The 20,350-nt window shown below is 37.0% G+C and overlaps 3 protein-coding genes across 5 annotated transcripts; all 3 read right to left on the bottom strand.

Annotated features, from left to right (window-relative positions):
• Positions 1 to 207: 207 nt before the first annotated feature.
• Positions 208 to 3,946, bottom strand: LOC132200372 (uncharacterized). 2 transcript variants are annotated; one of them, XM_059625795.1, is made up of 4 exons: positions 3,725 to 3,890; positions 2,306 to 2,485; positions 1,918 to 2,133; positions 208 to 1,588 (listed from the first exon to the last, which is right to left on the bottom strand). In XM_059625795.1, exons 1-4 carry the CDS (start codon positions 3,873 to 3,875, stop codon positions 1,233 to 1,235), a joined length of 903 nt encoding a protein of 300 aa, XP_059481778.1. In that variant the 5' UTR covers positions 3,876 to 3,890; the 3' UTR covers positions 208 to 1,232. The 2 variants fall into 2 exon arrangements, with proteins under 2 accessions (XP_059481778.1, XP_059481779.1); XM_059625796.1 differs by having other exon boundaries at positions 211 to 1,588; positions 3,792 to 3,946.
• A 3,043-nt stretch (positions 3,947 to 6,989) lies between these two features.
• LOC132200203 (atlastin-like) lies at positions 6,990 to 17,836 on the bottom strand. 2 transcript variants are annotated; one of them, XM_059625475.1, is made up of 11 exons: positions 17,712 to 17,836; positions 16,984 to 17,216; positions 16,628 to 16,762; positions 16,422 to 16,577; positions 16,214 to 16,363; positions 16,024 to 16,162; positions 15,772 to 15,969; positions 14,826 to 14,886; positions 12,894 to 13,048; positions 12,579 to 12,840; positions 6,990 to 7,026 (listed from the first exon to the last, which is right to left on the bottom strand). In XM_059625475.1, exons 2-11 carry the CDS (start codon positions 17,209 to 17,211, stop codon positions 7,005 to 7,007), a joined length of 1,506 nt encoding a protein of 501 aa, XP_059481458.1. In that variant the 5' UTR covers positions 17,212 to 17,216; positions 17,712 to 17,836; the 3' UTR covers positions 6,990 to 7,004. The 2 variants fall into 2 exon arrangements, with proteins under 2 accessions (XP_059481458.1, XP_059481456.1); XM_059625473.1 differs by having other exon boundaries at positions 14,826 to 14,889.
• A 1,202-nt stretch (positions 17,837 to 19,038) lies between these two features.
• Positions 19,039 to 19,933, bottom strand: LOC132201521 (uncharacterized). The gene is made up of 2 exons (XM_059627731.1): positions 19,724 to 19,933; positions 19,039 to 19,505 (listed from the first exon to the last, which is right to left on the bottom strand). The coding sequence occupies exons 1-2, from the start codon at positions 19,905 to 19,907 to the stop codon at positions 19,039 to 19,041; spliced, it is 651 nt and encodes a 216-aa protein (XP_059483714.1). The 5' UTR covers positions 19,908 to 19,933.
• Positions 19,934 to 20,350: the final 417 nt, after the last annotated feature.

Genomic DNA, 20,350 nt, shown 5'->3' on the forward strand with positions numbered 1-20,350 from the left:
TTTTGCAGGAAAATACATAACAGTGAAAAAGAAATTTAATATTAAGTGAAAAATTCAAAATAGCAAAAGAGTAATTATTTAATTAAGCTGCAAAAGTGTACAGCAGGCAAATGGCAAATTCTCGAGCCATGATTATACCACTCAATACAATAAAAAAATATATAATTATAAAACATAATTATGCGCGCGCCGCAGGTTTTTTATTTAGTTGCAAAAGGTGTTTATTGATGTCTCAGTAGGGTAACTATACCCCATTCTTCGACATATCAAGAAAGTTTTACAATAACCATTAGCTTGGAGAGAGAAACTTACATTATCAATTGATTACAAAAAATTAGTTGAACACTTGAAAAACCAGAAAAAACACAATGATTGATTATTTAGGAGCTATTTATTTATGTAATCTTACTTTGTGTGACGTGTTTTTCGCACAAATTGCTGTAGCAAATAAATGGGATAAGAAGGATGTTATTTTCGGAGTGCGAGATTTTTCATCATACCGGCCATACCGCAACCCAAAAATCGACAACTTTCAGAATTTTCACTGCATATTTGATTCTAATATATTTTAAATAATAATGAAATAATTTCATAATAATTAAAATCCTCTTTTAATGAATGATATTGATGCTTGACTTTAAGCTGCAAGTGATAATCATTGTCACCGAATTTCCTAAATTTTTTTTAAATAACCAGGGATATATTAAAAAAATTTTAATTTATACAGTAAGAGCACTTGATAGGATCAGCTCCACCACAGATGGACTTGCTGTCAATTTTCGGAGGTGCGACGCGCGCGACTTGCACATATTGACTATGGTGAGGAGTTGGTGCTGGAAAAGGACGCTGCCTCAGACTCCCTCCGAGTGCAGATTTTTTTCACAACAGAATCACAATAATTGTTATTATTTCATCTCATAGACACATAAATTTTAGTCATCTTTTAAAGGTAAAGTTTTATAAGTACATTGCTCGTGAAATTTGCATTTTATAACATAAATATTATAAAATTTCCAACTATAAGGTAAGAATCAATTGAAAACCCCAAAAAGAAAGGGGTGGTACAATATCTGAAACCTCTGTGCAATTAAGGAGCAAGAAAACTCAATCAAAATAATAAAAATGCGATATAATTTGTGCTGAGTTATAAAGGCATGTGGTATATTTTATTGTGAGAATGGCCAAATGGTCCTCAGGTCTTCACTTTTCTCAACTGACACATTCATGTCCTGTTAAACAATCTTCTCGTGGGCCTCAGCCTTCAACTTCTTCACAGCTTCCTCTCTTTCAGACAGTTCCTTCTCCCTCTCGTTCAAATGGCGCTTCTTCTCGAGGACCTCACCCATCAAGGACCTGTTGTACTGGTCAGCGTCGTTGCTCTCCTTTTCCAGGGCCTCGAGCTCCTTGCGTTTCACGTCCAATTCTCGGTGTCCCTCTTCTCGTTCTTCAATTGCCTTAACAACTTTATGCAACTGTCCTATCTCCTGCAGCACGAATTCCTTCCTTTTCTGCTCCTCTTCGAGGTAAGGAAGGCAAGTGATGCCATTGGTAAAAAGCATGCGCGACTTGAGGACCAGGGTGGTTTTGTCTGAAATTTTAAAGCAAAATTTTTAAGGATGATTTCCAACTCTAAATTTTATGAGAATAAAGTAAAAAGTGTGATGAAAAATTTACAACCTTTGAAAGGGTAGAAAATTGAAGATTTAAAACTTATCTTGGTTGCTAAGCTAAATCACTAAATTCCACAAAATAGCCAAGTTCCTACTTTTATAGAAATTGAGATTGACACTTCTCTCAATGTTATCTTTTTTATGAATGTTGGACTTTTGAATTATTTTTATTGAGATTCAGATTTAATAAAAGAGATTTTATATAATTTTGATTTTAATAATAAAATAATCCTCAATTAATGTTTACCGTCGCCAGGGCTGACATCAACTCCATTCATGTAGAGATAGGAGAAGAGAGCGTCGGCCGGCAGTCCTTCAAAATGGCCACTCGCCAGAGACAGCTGCAGGAGGGGGCTGAATCCGGCTACCTTAGGTGGACCCTCGTTTTTGACAGGCCTGAAGAATTCAACCTTGGTACACCTTCGTGCCATCTCAACGATCATGGCCACCTTAAACAGCTCCGCTGAGGTAGCAAAAGCAAATGTTATGATTAGCACCTAATAAACTTCTTTGCATTCTTTCAACACTCACTTTTGAATCAAGGATATAAAAAAAATAAGGTACTTTATCCGTGCAAGTAGGAACTTTAAAAGCATAATCTTTTTTTGGACGATCAATTCAATTATAAAACCTACACCCATAGTAGTCCGGAGGAACTCCATTCTCAATGAGAATCTCGTTGAGAAGAAGTTCGTCAAACTGCTTGATCTCCTCGGCGTCGGCGCGCTCAACTGCTTGTTTCTCACACTGAGAGGCGAATATGGGAATCCAAAAGATATTCTCTGAAGTCATTTTTAGATTTGTGCTCGATGAATCTAGGACAGAAAAATTAAACAACTTGACTCAAAAATTTATTTGCTAATAACCATTTTTTTTTTCTTTTTTTTTTTTTGGTCAGGCCAAGACAAAGTGTCTTGTCGGCCTGTGCCCTTATTGAGCTTGCGGAAGGCAAGCTTCAATCTTATATTATTTGGGTATTTATTTATTTCATTTTATCGTTATTATCATCAATTAATTATCATTTATTAATTCGACACGAGATTTTTCGGTCGAAACTATTGGAAAAAGAGGATTATCATGGAGTTATAGTTATATGAATGGTGGGTGAGTGGAGTTGAGAGAGGGATACTTTACTTATTCTATTCGATTCTATTTTAAATTAAAATTTCGATTGTCTAATAGTTGATTGTTGCAGAAAAACGTTTGTTTCAAACGCAACAATGAATGTTAAACGCCATTTTTATAGAATTATGTAAATTAAAAATTATTTACGATAAATACTATTGAATTATTTTCAGCTTCAAATCACCAAATGTTGGTTCTAAAATCAGTTAAACATTTTTTTTTTTTTTTTTTTTTGACAAATTAGCGCCTGCAAAAAACAAAAGTAAGCAACTCGCTGATTGCAGACGCTTGGCATAGGTTGCCAATGTCCACAGATATGAAGGCTCAAAAGACGCAATCGACACAATAATTATAATAATAATAAATTTAAGTTTCAAATGATCAGAATTAAATCTAACTTGAAATTACCTCGCATCTATTGAAAAAAAAACAATGGCTTTGAAATTATTTTGATCAGCTTCTCCTCCAGTTATGCAAATTTCATCAAAACTCTTGATCCTTTGGATTGGAATATGGATTAATTATTATTACTGGTCCTTTAATAGCTCCATGGATTGGAACCTCTCGAAAATCTACCACTCGAACGTGATCGACTTTCGTGAATTTCTAATACAATTATTACAAGTATATTATAGAGATTTAATTTTACTGTTTGAAAATAGAACAAAAAATTAGTTTGATGTAGGTGATTAAATATTTTGGTAACTGAAGCGAGAGAAAAATATTCACAGTTTGAAAATTGCAGGAAAATTGTGAATTATTTCAATTTTCAATAGTTAGCAAAAGTAGCCAAAATTGGTCGGTCGAGCGTCGAGCAAAGTTCGTCGGCCGAGGATAAATCGCGGCTCGGCGTTACCAAAATGCCGCATAAGGACACCGTTTCGGCGCTGATTCTCTCGATCAAACGAGTAACCGCAAACTGGATTCACCTAAATTCATGCTACTAGGCCAATTCATGATAATTTCGGTGTCTGAAAGGGACAAATTGTCACTTACGGGCAGCGTTATCCTCTTCTTGGTCGTGTTTGCGTTCTGTTTTGTCCGCGTCCGCCATGTTGCTGCTGACGTCACCAACACCATCTACTGACGAAATGCGGAACTACTGGCCACTAGCGCTGCATATCAATTCTGCATATTATTCATGTAGCGGTCAGCGGTTTCCCGCTGCCCACTACAAATCGTTTAGTCAAGACTAAACCACTCCACCACCCTGTGCTGCACCCTGCAGCACTCCCATGCAATGTGAGCCCCGCCCAAGCAACCACGTTTATTCTCGCGCCCCAAGCCAGCCATGGAGCGCGCGTCTCAATCGCTCACTCAACAAACCTTCGCCTGAACCCAACTTATGGGGTAAGAACCTTTCTGTGCAATTTCCCTTGACGGCAAAATGACCCGCCCAGTGAATAAGTGCATAATCACCGGCCCCGCCAGTGAATTTAACCCAAAACACCGAACCTAAAACTGTTCGCCGGCCGAGCAATGCCGGCGCCTCCACTCAAATTACCAATACTCAAATAACATGTTTGTAATTCATTGTACTGATTGTATTATGTTTTTACAGTTCTAATACCAACACATCCTGAATGTACAACATCGCCTTACTACAATACATATACGAATTAAAAGAATCTTCTGGAGTTTAATTTAATTATTATTCTCCCTTTGTGTTGGCCAACCTGGCCCGTACATTCATATGTATCTTATTCATTTCTATGTATTCATCCTTCATCCCGCTCGTTTGCAAAACTATTGAAATTTTTAGTAATAATACATTAAATTAAATTGGATTATTAAATCAAACTCAGCTTTAAATTAAATATCAAATCAGGTACTTGTTTGCCACTTTGAAGACACGCCAGTGTTTATTTTCTTTTCTCCTTTTATGTTTTTTGTATAAAAATCCCAGAGGGGCAAACTTATTATTATTTTTTTAATCATGTATCATGCTTAATTTTTAACTTTGCAGATATGATCACGAGTTAAAAGTCCTGAATTATTGCAGCAACTCAATAACATCAAAGACGGACGGGAATATCCACATTTTCTTCTTGCGCAAGAAGGAACACGGATTTTTGGATATTCCCGTCCGTCTTTGATGTACGTTATTGAGTTGTTGCAATAATTTGACACGGGCGTGCCCACCAAACCAAGTTAGCGGGACGCGGTGGCCTTCGGTGCTCCTTCTTTGTCAGGTTGGACTGCCTCAAACTGTTGACGGTGTTTGGAGGTGGACAAATTAAAGGCAAAGGTGCTGGCTGCTGATGCCACTTGATGGACGACTTTTTGTGCGGCGGCGCCTCATTGGTTTGCTCATCTTGTGCTAAAAAGGCAAATATTCGATTTCTTTTTAACTTTCCAACTGGTTTGGGGTTTTAGGAGTGCTGTTGGCGACTTTACTGTGCACTGGCCCTTTGTGTGAAATCTTTCTGCTGTTGAGCTGGGTGTGCTCCAGCCGCATTCTTCTCTGCTGGTGCGTGTCCCCATTTGAGGTGGAGAACTGGCCGTGGTGCGCTGCTGAGCAGTTGCGCCAGCGAAGTGGACAACTTGCTGCGCTCCTGGTACTGTCATAGCGTGCATCAGAGGAGGAGGCGGCCTGAAGTGGTGTTGTGAAAGAGCTGGGCAGCCGCGGTTTAAGCTGCTTGCTGCTGGAGGAGCCACAGGATGGCTTCAGTTTTCTGACCGCTTTTGCAGTTTGCGTCCGGTTTTTTACTTGATGGCAGTCTTTAACACAACTTCCAATGTTTCAGCACTCCGCTCATCTGGAGGGCGTTTGCGATATCACAAAAAAAAGAAACAATTTTATATTTCTTGTTCTAATTATCCTAATTATTCTGCTTCATTTAAAAAAGATCTAATATTGGCGAAAAATTTATCAGGCAAAGCTAAAATTCAAAGGTCAATTAATTAATTGCAAGAGGGATTTAGTTTCAGTTCGGAAGTTGCAACTTCACTATGAAGACAATAAGGTACCCCAAATAATATTTTCCTCATTTCAGGCAAAATACATTATTTTTCTTCAATTTCATTTTTGGCAATTCAAAACGGTCAAACAATTAACAGCTTGAGTTTTCCTCAATTTTCAAATTTTAGCTCTCTAACATAACTGTCTGACACATTTTGACGCAATTCTTTTTTATTACTATTACAACAAGAAGGGAGTTTTCACAGGTAGCAAATTGCGCCGGTCACCTGCTTATACAATTCTCAGGCATAACCTCATGAACTGGCTTAAGGCCTGTCGGAAAAGCTCGCACAACGAAGTTTAGCAATTCTTAATAAAATGTATGGCTCAAACTAAATATTGCTTGAATAAATATGTGATTTAAACTCCTTACTTTTCTTGAGTCATTGTCCAGGTTGGCCACCTTTGTGTGGACCTTGTCCGACTCTGCGTCAGGGTTCCGTCTTTTGCGCAGACGGTCTTTGGCAGTGCTTGCGTTCTCCCTCCTTTCCTCCAGCTTTGCCTGTCTTTTGGCTTGCATCTCTTCTAAAATTTGTGGCTCAAACTTCTCTTGTTTGCATGTGTGTACAGCTGTTGCTGGGTCCTTGCGGTAGAATTCTACTTGGAAGTTTGTTTCTACCTTGGCAAGGCAGCCCTTTGCTGTAAGAGAACCAAAATTTGTTACAATAAAGTATAATGTAAATTACACTGTATATTTTATACTTTTTCTTTGAGAGCATTTAAAGACCTTTTGTGTCCAAATTTTTACTTGATCCACAGTGAATACCAAACAAATGTCCATCAAGCTCTGGCACGTAATTCATATTCCTGTTCCTCACGCGTTTCGCTGGCCATTTGGTCATCTCTGGCCCCACCCCAATGGATCTGAAATTTAAAATCCAACTTTAGCTGTGTCCCTGTCCTCACATGAAAGAGGTGTCTTTGAGAATTTTACTGCACATTTGTAATAATTTGCAAAAAAAATAGCTATCTTCTTATAAATGGAGTATCAGGGTAAATATAAAAAAAAATTCTTTAAGCTCAATTTGAAAATTATCTTTGATCTTATTCTCCAATTTAAAACCGTTTAAAATAGTTTTAGGTAGAAGGTTTTCAATGGAGTTCATTGGACCTAAAAACTGATGCGAGATAACCAAAAAGAGCTTTTTACTTCGGAGAGGACTGCATATTCTTAAAGCCTTTTACAATAATTTATATTTAAAAGTACTTACTCATCAACAGTAGTGTCCCTTGGAGAATCTGGCAGCTCAGTGGCACTTGCGTTGGGCACTGTAACAAAAATCCATTACATCACTGTCAAGAAAAATCACAGCATCGAAATTTGCTGGTATTTAAAGACGCAAAATATCATGATATTATTGGCTAGCAATTAAATTTATCGCTAATTTCATATTTGTTGTTGAATTTTGTTGACTAAAGGCGACGAGTTGACCGAATGCATTCGGCTCAAAAACGCTTTGTCTGAATGAGTTCAGTCTTTACGAGAAGCGATTTCCATTTCATTTACGAAGTGCGTTCAGTCCAAAAGCTTAGACCAAACGCGTTTGGCCAGCAAAATGTGCAATTTTTTTTGCCCAATCTTTTTTTTGTTTTTGTTTTTTTAGGCACAAAGGAGAGGACGCAGAGCTACTCTCAGTAAATCTGCGCGGATTTTTCAATTGAGTTCTAATAAGAAATTGATAACCCTAAACCCATTAGAAATGCCATTGTATTATAGAACCAGGAAAGTTGCTAGCTTGAATGACCAAGTGAATATGCAACTTTGAACTTCATACAATTTTATGTCTACCAAGAAAAAACTGCCAAATTTGAATGCGTGATCCAATTACATTGTGCAATTAAACCGATTTTGCTTCACGGTTGGATTATACTTTTAGTTGAGTGATACCATGGCCAATACCCCCACCAAGAATGGGCAGAGCGCACTTTTCGCTCCTGCCGCGCTTATGAAAGCGACGTTTCAAGAGCGTTTATCGAGTTGAATTTTTCAGGCGCAACGCGACTGCTGAATAAATTAGTGGGCAACCCGCGCGACATCGGCGTCTCGCGGGTTGCCGCGTTAGTTATTTTATAGATTATTTCGATTATTTAATACAAGAGAGAGAGCTAACATTAAGAGTAGGCCAGATTTGGGAATCGGCTACAGGTTCCGCCGCCCCTAAATACATGATTTTTAACAATACTGTGCCTATAACATGTCTGTATACTCGCTTTGGAGTAATGGATTCTTTACAATGAACGCATCAACGCTTGTGCGTTTCTGTAAAAAAATTACAATATTAAAATAAAGAAGCATCACAACCGTCAAACATGCCCGCAGCATAATAAAACGCTTGCTTCAGGAATTTTTGCTGACCTAATATAATATATTTCAAAGCAGTATATCGGTAAAACAAAAATTGAAGACCGTTCATTTGATTTAAAAGGATTGGACAGTTTTAATGATGCTGCTTCCACTCTGATTTTCAGACATTATGTTATAATTAATAAGAATATTCACCATATTTATAAATCAAGAAAATTTGCGAAATTAAAAGAAAAAAATTTAAATTAGTACTTTTGACTAACTGGTTTTGTCTCAGTATCTCGCGTCTCGGAACGTAATTCCACGTAAAAGGCGTTTAATTAAAAGTACTAACTTAAATTATTTCCCGTTCCGAGTGGTTTCTTTGTTCTTTATAAGTTCTTAAAAAAAAATTATACCGTTTCGCGTAAAATGTAATTTATTTTTAATTTTATATAATTAATGAACTTTTAATCAATTTTAATAAATTTGGAATAAAGTTGTCATTGCTAATCAGATGAAAAATATGCATTGTTTAGTTTGAAATAACCCTTAAAACCGTTTTCCACCAACAATCAACTTTTAAATCATTAGATTTGAAATAGATTAATTGTTGTTAGCAAGGAATTTTTGAGTCAAGTCGTCTGTTTTTATCTTTTCTAAATTATCAAAGCAAAATTTAAAAAAATGCCTTCCGAGACTTTGCTTGAAGTTGTGTCTCAGTACGAGCAACAAGAAAGGAAAAAGAACGAATTGCTGGAGCAGTTGAGGGACGTAGTTAACAAAATGACGGAATTGGAGAAAGAATCAATTTTATACAAAATTCAACGTGATGGTTTGGAGAAGAAGGAAGAGGAGTTGCGCGTCAGAAACCAGAACAACAGGTTGCTGACTGAGCACCTCATCGAGACTAGGCGGCGGCTGGAGGAGAGCGAGGAGCAGCTTAACATCAGGGAAAAGGTTGTTGCCACTCAAGAGGAGGATTTGAAAAGAGAAAAGAACACCCGAGCAGATGAATCAACTGACTGCAGTCCCGCGAAGCGCTGGTGCTTTTGGCAATTCTGATTTGAATTAAACAACGTCCATGTCTAAATTAGCAAAAATTTCATTGCATTTTTATTAATTATCGAATGCGATTTCTAACTCCCTCGGTTCAGGGTTCAGAAATTCTACCACCTGGTTGTTTTTGGGGTTTCTTCGCGGAATTTCCAGCCATTTCTCGGAAATTTGATAGTTGGTACTTTTGATAATTTAATTTTAATAATAAAATGCAAATTTTTAATAAGGACTAAAAACTTGTGGGTGTGAAAGGCCTTGGGCATAATAAGATTGAGGGGCTGCATTTTTTTTTCTGCCCTGAACACATTCTGCCATTTTTTTATGTCGTGATTTTTTGCTTTGGGGCGACTCGATTTCCTTGAATGCCCTGCGATCGTAAATGCTGGTGAGCTTGCGAGAGCGAGCGAACCTCATCAGCGCGCCCATTGAATCGAACTTTACAGCGCAATATTTCACATCGAGTCACATGCAAATATGAGACCGGCGGGCTGCCTGCCTCATAAATCCAGGGGGCACTAAAGCGAGTGCGCTCGCGGATGGCCTTCCGGTGCACAAATCGCGTAAATCAGACCCACCGACGCACGCTTTTTGCCCCTTCGAACTAACGGTGTCATGCATGTGGGGGCACCAAAAACGGTTGAGACCGTGAATGGCGAAACTATATTCAACCCCGCATCTATACTTAACCTGGAACAATTTATCAGATCGTATTGCTTACGGGAAAAATAGCTGGCAAAGCGGTGTTGCCAATGTAAATTTGTCCTGCGTAGTTTTTTCAGTAGTTAAAAATGACCGGCAGATGTTTCACCAAACTATCCACGAAATTTTTGGTATCATCTTTTTCAAACAGTTTAAGAAGTAAAGATCTAAAATAAAAATTTTATTTTTAAATATAAATAAACAAGAGCTAGGAATCAGGTCAGTTTCAAATTTAGTTTTTTTTTTCATTAAGAAAAACTGCTTATTAGAAATTTTTATAAATTATCCGATTTTCACGAAAATTTATTTGTAGCATCTCCTTGACGTGCGGGTACAGTGATGGACGCAGTGTATTAAATAGAAAAACCCATTTCTGAATCGGGAAAAATAAGAGTTATAAAGATTTATCTAAAAAATTTTAAATAATAATTTTTAACAGGGAAATCGCACCGCGCGATTTTGTCACTAATAATTATATGTGAATCTTACCCCATTTTTTTAAATTCATAAAACAGTTTAAAAAATTTCTATTGTTGTTGATTAAAACTGTAAAAATAAAAAAATTATTTTTTGCCAAATTGATATGTAGATTCTTTAGACTTGGAAAAATGATCAAAATAAAGGGAATAATCTCAAAATCTTGTTCTTTTGACTCAGCGAAGACTATAATTAAGGCTACTTTAAGTTCAATAGTTTTGCGCCTTTTTTGCCTTTGATGGATCTACTGCAGCAGCGCAATGGACGGCGCGCGCCTATGGGAATCAATAACTACCAACAAAATGAATTCATTCTTCCGATCTTTTGTGCTACCTAAGGAGCATAAATATTATGTTCTCAATCCTGGTCTTTTGATTTACAAAAATAGATAAGACTAATTAAAGTCCAGATTAGTGGTCAGTAGTAAGTGCGCAAATAAAGCCGTGTGTGTCTTTTAAAAAAATTGGAAACAAGCACAAACTATATTATGCTTAACTCAGAGTATTTGCACATAATTTATTTTTTAGTTTTTCTTGATTGAATCCACTCTAAATTTATCCAAAGTATACAAGGTTTTGTGGCACTCTGCCTCCCACCTGGTTTGAAGCTTTCTTTGTATGTACTTCAACCGAAATGGTGCACGTGCTGGCTGTCTGAAGGATTTGAAGCAAAGACACCCTGCTTGAAAATGCTGCCAAAGTGTCTGTATTTTAATAGAGGAATTTTAAAAAGAAATATGGCCAAAAATTAATTATTTCTAAATTATAAATAACATAATATCAAAAAACGGCGAGATGGTTTTTTTCTATAATACCTGGAGCAAAAGTTATATCAATTTTCGGTGTTCACATTGGATCTTTAAACAAGTAAAAATTCATATAGTGCCAAAACAGCTCAAATATGTGTAATATGATTAATAAATAATAAAACATTAATTTTTGCATCTTCCTGATTCAGATTTCTGACAAAAAATATTTTTTCTAATTAATAAAAAAATTTCCAACATTTCAAGAAAAATTTCTTATACATTTAATTTCCTGACAGCAAATATCTGAATTTTTAGCATTTAAATTTTCTCCCTAAGTGGCTCAAATAAAGTGTGCGTGTGATTCAAATCTTGGCACGCGCGCGTTTGTTGATATGAATAGACTGGTGGCCCTCTTCGTCTTACACATCCCAAAATTTACTCAAATCAACCTGCGAAAATCATATATTAAGTGTGCTTAATATAATGGGAGTTTTCAAGATAGCTTTTATAATAATTATATATAAAGTTGTTGACAATTTAGAAGCCATTCTGGACCAAAAACAAAGCGCTCATCATAAATTTGTGCAAACGAGTTAAATAACACTCTGCTGCAAAGACATAAAGTCACTTTGACTTAATTAAAAAATTCAATGGGGTGCAATATGATTTATGAGTTCACAAAGTGACTATTTTGATGTTATATTAATAGAGCAAACCACTAATTAATTTTTACACCTTTTTTTTAAATGATGAAGATTATAAGTTAAAAGAAATATTAATTTGTTTTTACCGGTTTTTAAATTACATGTAGAGCGCTAGAGGGGCATCAGCTCTCCGCCGCTGACCCCGTTAAATTGTGACCTCTCACGATATATAGGGAAAGATTTTTCCATTTGCGTTAGAGGTGAGGCACTGCCACATTTGGTTGCTCAGCAATTTTGCTGCTATTAATATAAGATTTTCTGGATTTGGTAGAAAAATCCTCATAATTGTTGCAGTAATTATTTGAAAGCTATATAGTCCGTCTAAGTAAAACAGACTTTCTTCCAGCCGAAAATCATCTAGGCAGCAGAATTTTGGCAACTCTGCCTCATTAGTAGTCGCTTTTTCTTAAGTTTTCTTGGCCGCGTAGGAAGAGACGTGCAGCACCCCTTTTCTCAGGTGCTCAGCTTGCACTAAGGGCCGGCCGTCCGCCCTTTAGAAAATTATCCCCAACATGACTTGCCTGCTGCCAAGTCGCTATGCTTTTACGAAATTGATCATCGAGTGGACAGCACAATTAAACACACGGCGCATATTTTCTCGTAAATTTCCTCTACAGGGCAAAAGCGTTCGACAAAGTACCTTCAGCGACTGCTGTCAAAATTACAATATTTACTCTAAAAATAAACAAATTCAAAAGCCAAGTCATCCCTAAATGCTCAAATATCTTATTCCCTAAGACAAAATTTAGATATTTTAATTTAAAATGACATTTAGTTGAGATTTTTATTTATCCACTTTTCAAATGGTTAGGAAAATAAAATTAAGTCACATAATATAAGAACTTCTCACTCATTTTTGGCTGCATTCATGTTGGGAACTTTGGTGGGGACTTCGTCGTCCTCCGTCGACTGTCTCTTGCCCAGCTGGGTGCTTGTTTTCTCCTTCTGTTTGTTCCTTTCCTCCAGGTTTGCATTTTCTTCACCTTGATCCTTCTCTGAAGTTATTTGCTTAGATTTGATTTGGTTGCAGGTGTGTACAGCTGTAGTTGCTGGGTCAATCAAATAGAATTTTAACTCGCAGTCTGTTTCTACAGTGGCAGGGCAACCAGTTGCTGTAAGAACCAAAAGTTGTTAAAGGGAGTGATGTAAAATAGTGCATACATACTTTTTGCTTGAGAGCATTTGAAGATCTTTGAATTTTCTGTTTTCTTTTCGTAGATACCAAATATAAGTCCATCAAGCACTGGCACGTACATCATATTCCTGTTGAGCTTGGATTTGACTCTTATCCACGGCCTCACTGGCCTCACTTCATTGGATCTATAATTCAAAATACCAAAATTCAGATGAACATTTTACCACAAATTTTGACTGCTGCGAAATTATTTGCAAAAAAAATAGGACCTCCTTCGCAATAGATTGACAATAGGAATATCAGAATAAATATTCTTCTTTTGCATACAAAGTTAAATTTGAAAGTTTACCTTGAAATTTTTTCTCCGATTCAAAAATGTTTACCACTGAAATAAAATAAGAACATGTCCTGAGCTGCCGCTTTCCCTGCAAGATTTGTGTCAATTATATTTCCGTTTCTGAAAAATCAATTGACCCGGGTTGCTCAAATTTCCATTGGCGCAAAATAAACGTGTCTCGTATGATTAACTCTCATTATAAACTCATATAAGCACGCCATTTCACCATGCTCGAAAAGTGTCGAAAAGTCATAAATTTTTTACGCAGAGAGTTTGAAAGAAATTTTATGCAAAAAGGCTTCTCTGAATGGCTGCAGTAGTGAGTATATTATATGAAACAGACTGACAGTTCCGACAGTGATATTTACATTTTTAGCATAGTGTATCCAAATTATAATTTTTTTGATCGATTTGGAACGAATTTAAATGGAAAACAGGCCAAATCAATTTTTAATAAATTAAAAGCACGAAAAACATTTTTTTTAAATGAGACTCACAATCAGGCATGCATTTGTCAGCATGTTTAGGCCTTTCAATAAAAAAAAAAAAAAAAAAAAAAAAAAAAAAACAATCCTTCCTCAGTCAATGAATACTGCACGTCGAATAAACAATCTGGTCGGCGCGGAGTCAGTTGAAAAATGGAAAAGAGACCTTTGCATACATTTTAGTCCGAGTGAATCGAAAAAACGCCAAATCGCACGGAGATGCGCACTAAAATGACTGATTTTTTTTAACTAAAAAGGCAAGCTGCTTCACAGTGGTGTTCAGCGGCACAGCGGCGCTGCGTAGCTTGGTTTTTTTAATATAATTATGCAACAATAGACTGAGCATGGATTTATTAATAAATTCATGAGACTGAGGCTCTGGGTGGAAAGAAATTAGATGAACTCATTTTCCCCTTCATATAGGAAAAAAGCTCTGCATTTGTTTGTTGCAAGTGAAAGCACAAGTAATTCAACATTGGCAAGCTAACGTCAAGAGAAATCGATTTGCTGATAAAAGTGGTTAAGGTATACGCATGAAATTCGATCTCTTTCAAAAGTTTCAAATTATGAATGAAGTATTTGTTAAACACTGTAGGTGTACAACGTTGTACAACACAGTTTCAAATTATTATCGGTATTAAAACTTTAAGTGTGGCACAGCATTACAAAGTTGCAATAAAATGATCAACTCTATATCCATTAATAAAAGGAAGAACCGTGATCCTGGCGTTGCAGAGGGTTTACGCAATCATTTCCCGGCGTTTTCTGTGGCCGCGCGGCAAGTGAAAACTATTATGGTGAAATGGTGGGGGAAATTTGGGTACTTGCGTAAAATTGGGATTGTGCAGCATCTTTTTGAGGCCGCGAGAACATTCTTAGGCCAACATATTATTTCAAATTATTTAAAAATTAAAATTTCATGTGGAGCTTTTTGGCTAACTCTGTATAGTAAAAGTTTGAAATATTTTCCTTGGAACTTATTAAATCTGCGAGATAACCAAAAAACCGCTTTTAAGTTAGGAGATGCTTCAGTTGCAGTGATCCGAACCGAAAGACTCCCATCTTTTCCTTGTCAAGCAAAAACCGCGGTAAAATTGTCGATATTATTTTATAGAAAAATATACATTTAAATATACTTACTCAGTTTGAGCTTGCTGCTGCTGTAGATTGGGCACTTCAGACTCCCCAGCAAGGTTGACGACTGCTGTAAAAAAATCCACTATCTTACAGCCAAGAAAATCATATTAGCATAATTATAACTATTGATTTGGAAAGTAGCAAAAGTTGATCCGATCAAAATATTAGTTTTTGTTTAATCGCCGGTATATATTTTTGTTATCAACTTAACGCGTCGAGTTGACCTTATGCATTCAGTCTGGACGAGAAGCGATTTACATTGCATTATAAACTGTGAGTTTGGTCCAAAAGCTTACTCATTCATTAAAAAAAATAAGCTTATTTTCGTGGTTTGATTTTGCTTTGCTGTAATTAATTTCCCAAGACACAAGAAGATGAGGCTGAGTGGCGAAATGGCACTCGACAAAGTTAAACCACTCGCGGTTCGTTTGCATGGATGTTTCTGTTAATTTATATATGTAAAAAAAAATTATATTTAAAGCCATTAGAAATACCTTCATATTATAGAACCAGGATGTTGCCATATTGACGATTGCAGAAAATTGCAACTTTGAACTATACAAAAATATCTTTCCAGAAAATACTGCCAGAGTGAGTTTAATGCCATTTTGAAGTTAAACCGATCCTGCTTCGCGGTTGAATTATGATTTATCAGTCACACCATGGCTAATGCCACCACCAAGAATGGGCAGCCCCACTTTTCGCTCTGCGCTTTAAAATTTCAAACACAACCTTCCATGATCACACGCGCTCAGTGCGCACAAGTTAATTTTTTTTCAAAAAATACTTTCATTTATATTTCCTACGTATTCCCGCAAAACTATTCTTTAAATCATAATATATAATTTGGAATATTTTAACATTAATCTCTAAAATTACTTCCTTTAACTTTGTGTAAATTAAAAAAAAAATAATAATAATAATAATGAAAAATGAAAGTATTACGCACCTTTCAGTCGGTCCATCATAGGCTGAGGCTCAGGCAACTCGCTACCCTTACAGATCCGAGTGTAGGACTTGATGAAGAATTCAAAAAGCTCATTGGCCTTGACTTTTTGCCCACCTATCTCTTTTATGACCAAATTTTCTGGTGCCAGCAGCAGTGGCACCAGGACACTCAAATGCAGTTTGAAATCAGTGTCTATATCTACAAAACAATATTCAATAAATTATTTTGGCCTATGTAGACTTTGGCGCCTACCTTTTAGCCTGCCATCAAAATTGGGATTGGTGGACACTTGAAGGCCAGGGTGGGGCATCAGGAAGCAGGAGATGTCCTTAAAGCATGACGTAATGTGCCTTCCCAACAAGTGCAGCTCTGGTTGTTGTTTTGCCAAAACCTTTTAAGCACAATTGTTAATTATTTCATTTTTCATGTAAAAGTACTATACCTTAAGTTTGCGATCAAAGATCTGTTGTCCTCCCTCGGAACCGTATTTGGCCTCGTAAGGGTAACTCCAGTCTCCGATTAGAATCTGCAGCTTTTGGAATGGATTGTTGACGTAGTCTTTGAAGGCCAGTTGACTGTACTCAGTGAAGATCTGAATGAATAATATGGTTGTAAATTTAGTTATTCAACAGTTTGGCAATAGTGCAGACCTGCATGTGCTGAAGATCAAAAACTTCGATGTTCTGAGACAAATTGTAGATCTGAACTGAGCTGCAAATGGTGCTGAGGGCAAATATAGGGGCGCATTCCCTAACCGCGATTTCATTGTCAAAATCGCCTGCAGTTTCCATCAGAACGACAGCAACCTGACAGAAAATTGTAATTTTGCTTGAACTGATTATTTGATTTTTCAAACCTTTTCCCCTGTGGGAAGATCAACAAGGAAGACTTCTGACCACATTCGAATGCCAGTGGTGTCTTTTTCCAAGGCTCCTCTCCACGAAAAACCGTCCAGAGGTGATTCTTCCTCGCCCAACCAGTCTTCAGCGCCCTGCAAGCACTTTGGGGTGAACACACAAAGGAGACAAAAGGGAGCAAACTAAGCGTTCCGGAGCGTGCTTGTTCAATTCGGGAAGGTTACAGAATGGAATATACACAGAAAATTATTATTATTTTTTTTTTTATTCCATATGTGCAAAAAAAGTATTCCACTCTCAAGCAATAAAATTGCTATTTCAAATGTCAGATTGGAGATCGTAGAAAGGTGGTCACCTGCGCGTTCATGTATTTGAGGAAGAAATCCAGCAGAAAGGATTTTCCCTTGCGGAAGGCGCCGGCCACGGAGACGACCACCACATGCCGGTCTTTGACATGGTCCTGCATCAAAATGTCCTCAAGGGCCTGCTTGTTCAGCTCGAAAGTGTGGTCCTTCTTAGCCAGCACCACCTGCACAGCTTTGGCAACGCCCTGAGCACCTTCCTTGGCCTCCGACTCTTCCATCTTTCCTGCAAAATGCAAAATCTGCATGTCAGCACAGTCAGGTGGCAGGCAAAACAGGGAGTTCACATGTTGGTATGTATGTAATATGTTGTCTCCAGAAAAAAAAACAGAGGTTTTTTACGGCTTAAAAATACATAAATGCAATTATCCAATAATTTTATCACAGCAGGATGACAAAATCTCGATATGAAAAAATAAAACACATAGTTTTCTCAGCTTGCTTCTTTTCAGCAATTTATTATGCAATAAAAATTAATCCTAGAACAATAATCCTCCTGAGATTTGATTCACGAATAAATGATTTTGATCGAATTGCATTAAAAAACCAATATAATATCTAAATTTGACTGATTCCTTAAAGACGAAGACAGTAGGAAGCAAGGCAGAGAGATGAGACACTCCAACAAGATGCAACCAACAGAAATTAAGACAAATTCCGCGAACGCAACACGGGTTTGGAAGAGAGAATTATTGAATAAAATAACAAAAAATTAACTCACGCAACTTGAGTAGAATTTTTCTTCTTTTTTCAGCTCCGCTCTTCTCTTCGGTCGAAATTTGGGTGCACTTGCGAATTCACGATGACCTAGCAAACTCCTTGCCTAGCAATAATAAACAACATGGCGGATGGCGGTGGCGCTGGAGGCTCCGACAGCAGTGACACATACGGTCGAAATTGAAACGATAAAATTACACCAAGGGCAGTTTTACAAAATATTTCACAAATAAAAGCGCGCTGAAGATTTATTTATGATATTATTTGAGGTGAATTTAATACATATTTCATAATTTTCTTCTTCAAATCACTTCAAATATTCACTTATTAAAGAATTAAGAGTATTTCTTAGGTAAAAATTGAAAATAAATTATAATTATTACATAAAAACATCAAACATAACAAAAATTTTCAATAATATTAAGCTACATATATATTAGTTAATTAATTATAAATTTTAAAAATGGAACAAAATAATACCATCAAATATTTGTAAATTATTAAATCATTTAACATGCTGTATTTCATTACATTTTTATTTTACTGAACAAATTTTATAAACTGTTCAATGAGTGGAAATTTTCTAAATTTGAACAGATATTGCAGCTTAAGATAATGTAACAAAATATTTATTGTATCATTTTACATGCCGCCACATGCCGCATTTCACTATTTTTCTGAGCAAAGTTTTCATCTGTTAAATCTATAAATTTTGTTAAATTTAACAGATATTTCAAATATACAGCTAGCTTTGATTGAAAAGTACAATTCTTCTGTTTTAGCAACCGAATGTCTGCGGTCATCACCGCGCATTTGTGAGTGCTAAAACGGCTTTGGCAAGAAGTAGTCAAAGGACGGCGTCCTCTGCGAGTGTCCACTACTAGACTTCTAGGAAGACTGTTGCCTGGATTAAGTGGCCCGCACCAAAGTGGGGGCAGCGTGGATAGCACGGGCATATAAAAAAAGAGTAAAAAGGGGTCGGTCCTCAAAAAGGCGCCTGTCTTCAAACCCCCCTCAAGTGTGGTGGCGCCAGTGGCAATGCAAAATGGGCGGTTGCCGGTGCTGGCAAGACGACGCCGCCCTTCAAGTAGCGCAAGCTGGACTCGACGCCAATTGATTGAAATATAAATTGTCATATTTTTTTTCACGAAATTTTCATTTTATAATATTAAATTAAATATCATCTTCCAAGTAATACGTAAAATCAATTGAAACCCCAAAAAGACCCTGGGTTGAACCCTCTGCAATTAGGGAGCCAGAAAACTCAATCAAAATAATAAAAATACAATATAATTTGTGCTAATTTAAAAACGGGCGTGGTTTAATTTGTATCAGAAAGGCCAAACACTCCAGCGCTTTGCCTTACTCTCAACTATCTGGGTCTTCTCAATATCGCTGGCGGCTGACACTGTCGACTCTGCAGAAATGCTCTCGTCAAGGGCCTGTGCCTCTAAACTTTTCACAGACTCTTCCCAAAGATCACAATCTTCTTCCCTGACTTGGATGATCTTTTCTCTCTCCTGTAGATGGCGCTTCCTCTTCCGGATCTGTCCAGCCACAGACCTGTTGTTGTGGTCGGTGGCGCGCAACTCTTGCATCAAAGTCTCATTCTCCTCGCGCTTCACGTCAAAGTTGTCTAGTACTTCTCCTCGGTGGTCTACCTTCTTCACGGCAATCTCCAGCTGTTCAGTCAACTGCAGAAGAGACTCTTTCCTTTTCTTATCTTCGTCAAGGCAAGGGAGCCGAGTTCTCCCTTGGCTAAACAGCTTGCGCGACTTCAGAAGCAAACTGGTCAGGTCTGAAATTTTAAAGCAAAATGTTTAAAGGTCCTCTTCAGTGATGATTTCTATGCCTGAATTCTGAAGTGGACAAATTTCATTAGACTAAAATCGAAATTGTGAATTTTTTCAAATGAATGTTGGATTTTTAATTATTTTGATCGAGCGATTCGGATTTAATTCAAGTTATTTTGCATAATTTTGATATTAATAATAAAATAATCTCACGAATGTTTACCTTCGCCAGGGGAGACATCAGCTCCATTCAAATACAAGAAAGAAAAAAGAGCGTCGAACGGCAGTCCTTCGAAAAATCCTCCAGCCAGACAGACTTGCAGGCTGGGGCTGAACCCGCATACTTTGGATGGACCCTCGTTTTTCTCTGGACTGAAGACTTCGATCTTCGTGCACCTCTGTGCCATCTGGACAATTTTGTCTACCTTTGCCATGTGAGCTGAGGTAGGAAAAGAGATTATTCTAATTAGCACCTTCTTTACATTCTTTCAACGTTCGATCATTTTCAAATAAAGGACTAAAGGATATAACAAAAATATGCATCTTTATCTATGCAAGTAGGAACTTAAAAAGTATAATCGGTATAATACGTTTTGAAACATACAATAAAATTAAAAAAAAAAAACCTACGCTCGTTGTAATTGAAAGTAGCTCCGTTTTCAAATAGCATCTCATTAAGCAGGTGCCGTTCGAACATGGCGATCTCATCAGGGTCAGCACGCCGTATCGCATCCATCTCTCGCTGAGTGGCAAATTTAGGCAACAAAAACACTATCTCAGGATTCATTTCTAGAATTTGGCTTGATGAATTTGGGAGAGAAAAATGAAAATTCTTGACTCTAAAAATCTT

Source organism: Neocloeon triangulifer, unplaced genomic scaffold (assembly GCF_031216515.1).
Source record: "Neocloeon triangulifer isolate White Clay Creek 2 clone unplaced genomic scaffold, ASM3121651v1 ptg000014l, whole genome shotgun sequence".
Classification (NCBI taxonomy): domain Eukaryota; kingdom Metazoa; phylum Arthropoda; class Insecta; order Ephemeroptera; family Baetidae; genus Neocloeon; species Neocloeon triangulifer.

Excerpts from the sequence above, each read along its gene's own strand:
- LOC132200372 (XM_059625795.1), bottom strand. The coding sequence starts at position 3,875 with ATGGTGTTGGTGACGTCAGCAGCAACATGGCGGACGCGGACAAAACAG. Across the intron at positions 2,486-3,724 it reads GCCTAGTAGCATGAATTTAG|ATTCATCGAGCACAAATCTA; the intron begins GTGAATCCAGTT and ends TTTCTGTCCTAG. Across the intron at positions 1,589-1,917 it reads TGATGTCAGCCCTGGCGACG|ACAAAACCACCCTGGTCCTC; the intron begins GTAAACATTAAT and ends TTAAAATTTCAG.
- LOC132200203 (XM_059625473.1), bottom strand. The coding sequence starts at position 17,211 with ATGGAAGAGTCGGAGGCCAAGGAAGGTGCTCAGGGCGTTGCCAAAGCT. Across the intron at positions 16,578-16,627 it reads ATCTTCCCACAGGGGAAAAG|GTTGCTGTCGTTCTGATGGA; the intron begins GTTTGAAAAATC and ends ATTTTCTGTCAG. Across the intron at positions 15,970-16,023 it reads TTTTGATGGCAGGCTAAAAG|ATATAGACACTGATTTCAAA; the intron begins GTAGGCGCCAAA and ends ATTGTTTTGTAG.
- LOC132201521 (XM_059627731.1), bottom strand. The coding sequence starts at position 19,907 with ATGGCACAGAGGTGCACGAAGATCGAAGTCTTCAGTCCAGAGAAAAAC. Across the intron at positions 19,506-19,723 it reads TGATGTCTCCCCTGGCGAAG|ACCTGACCAGTTTGCTTCTG; the intron begins GTAAACATTCGT and ends TTAAAATTTCAG.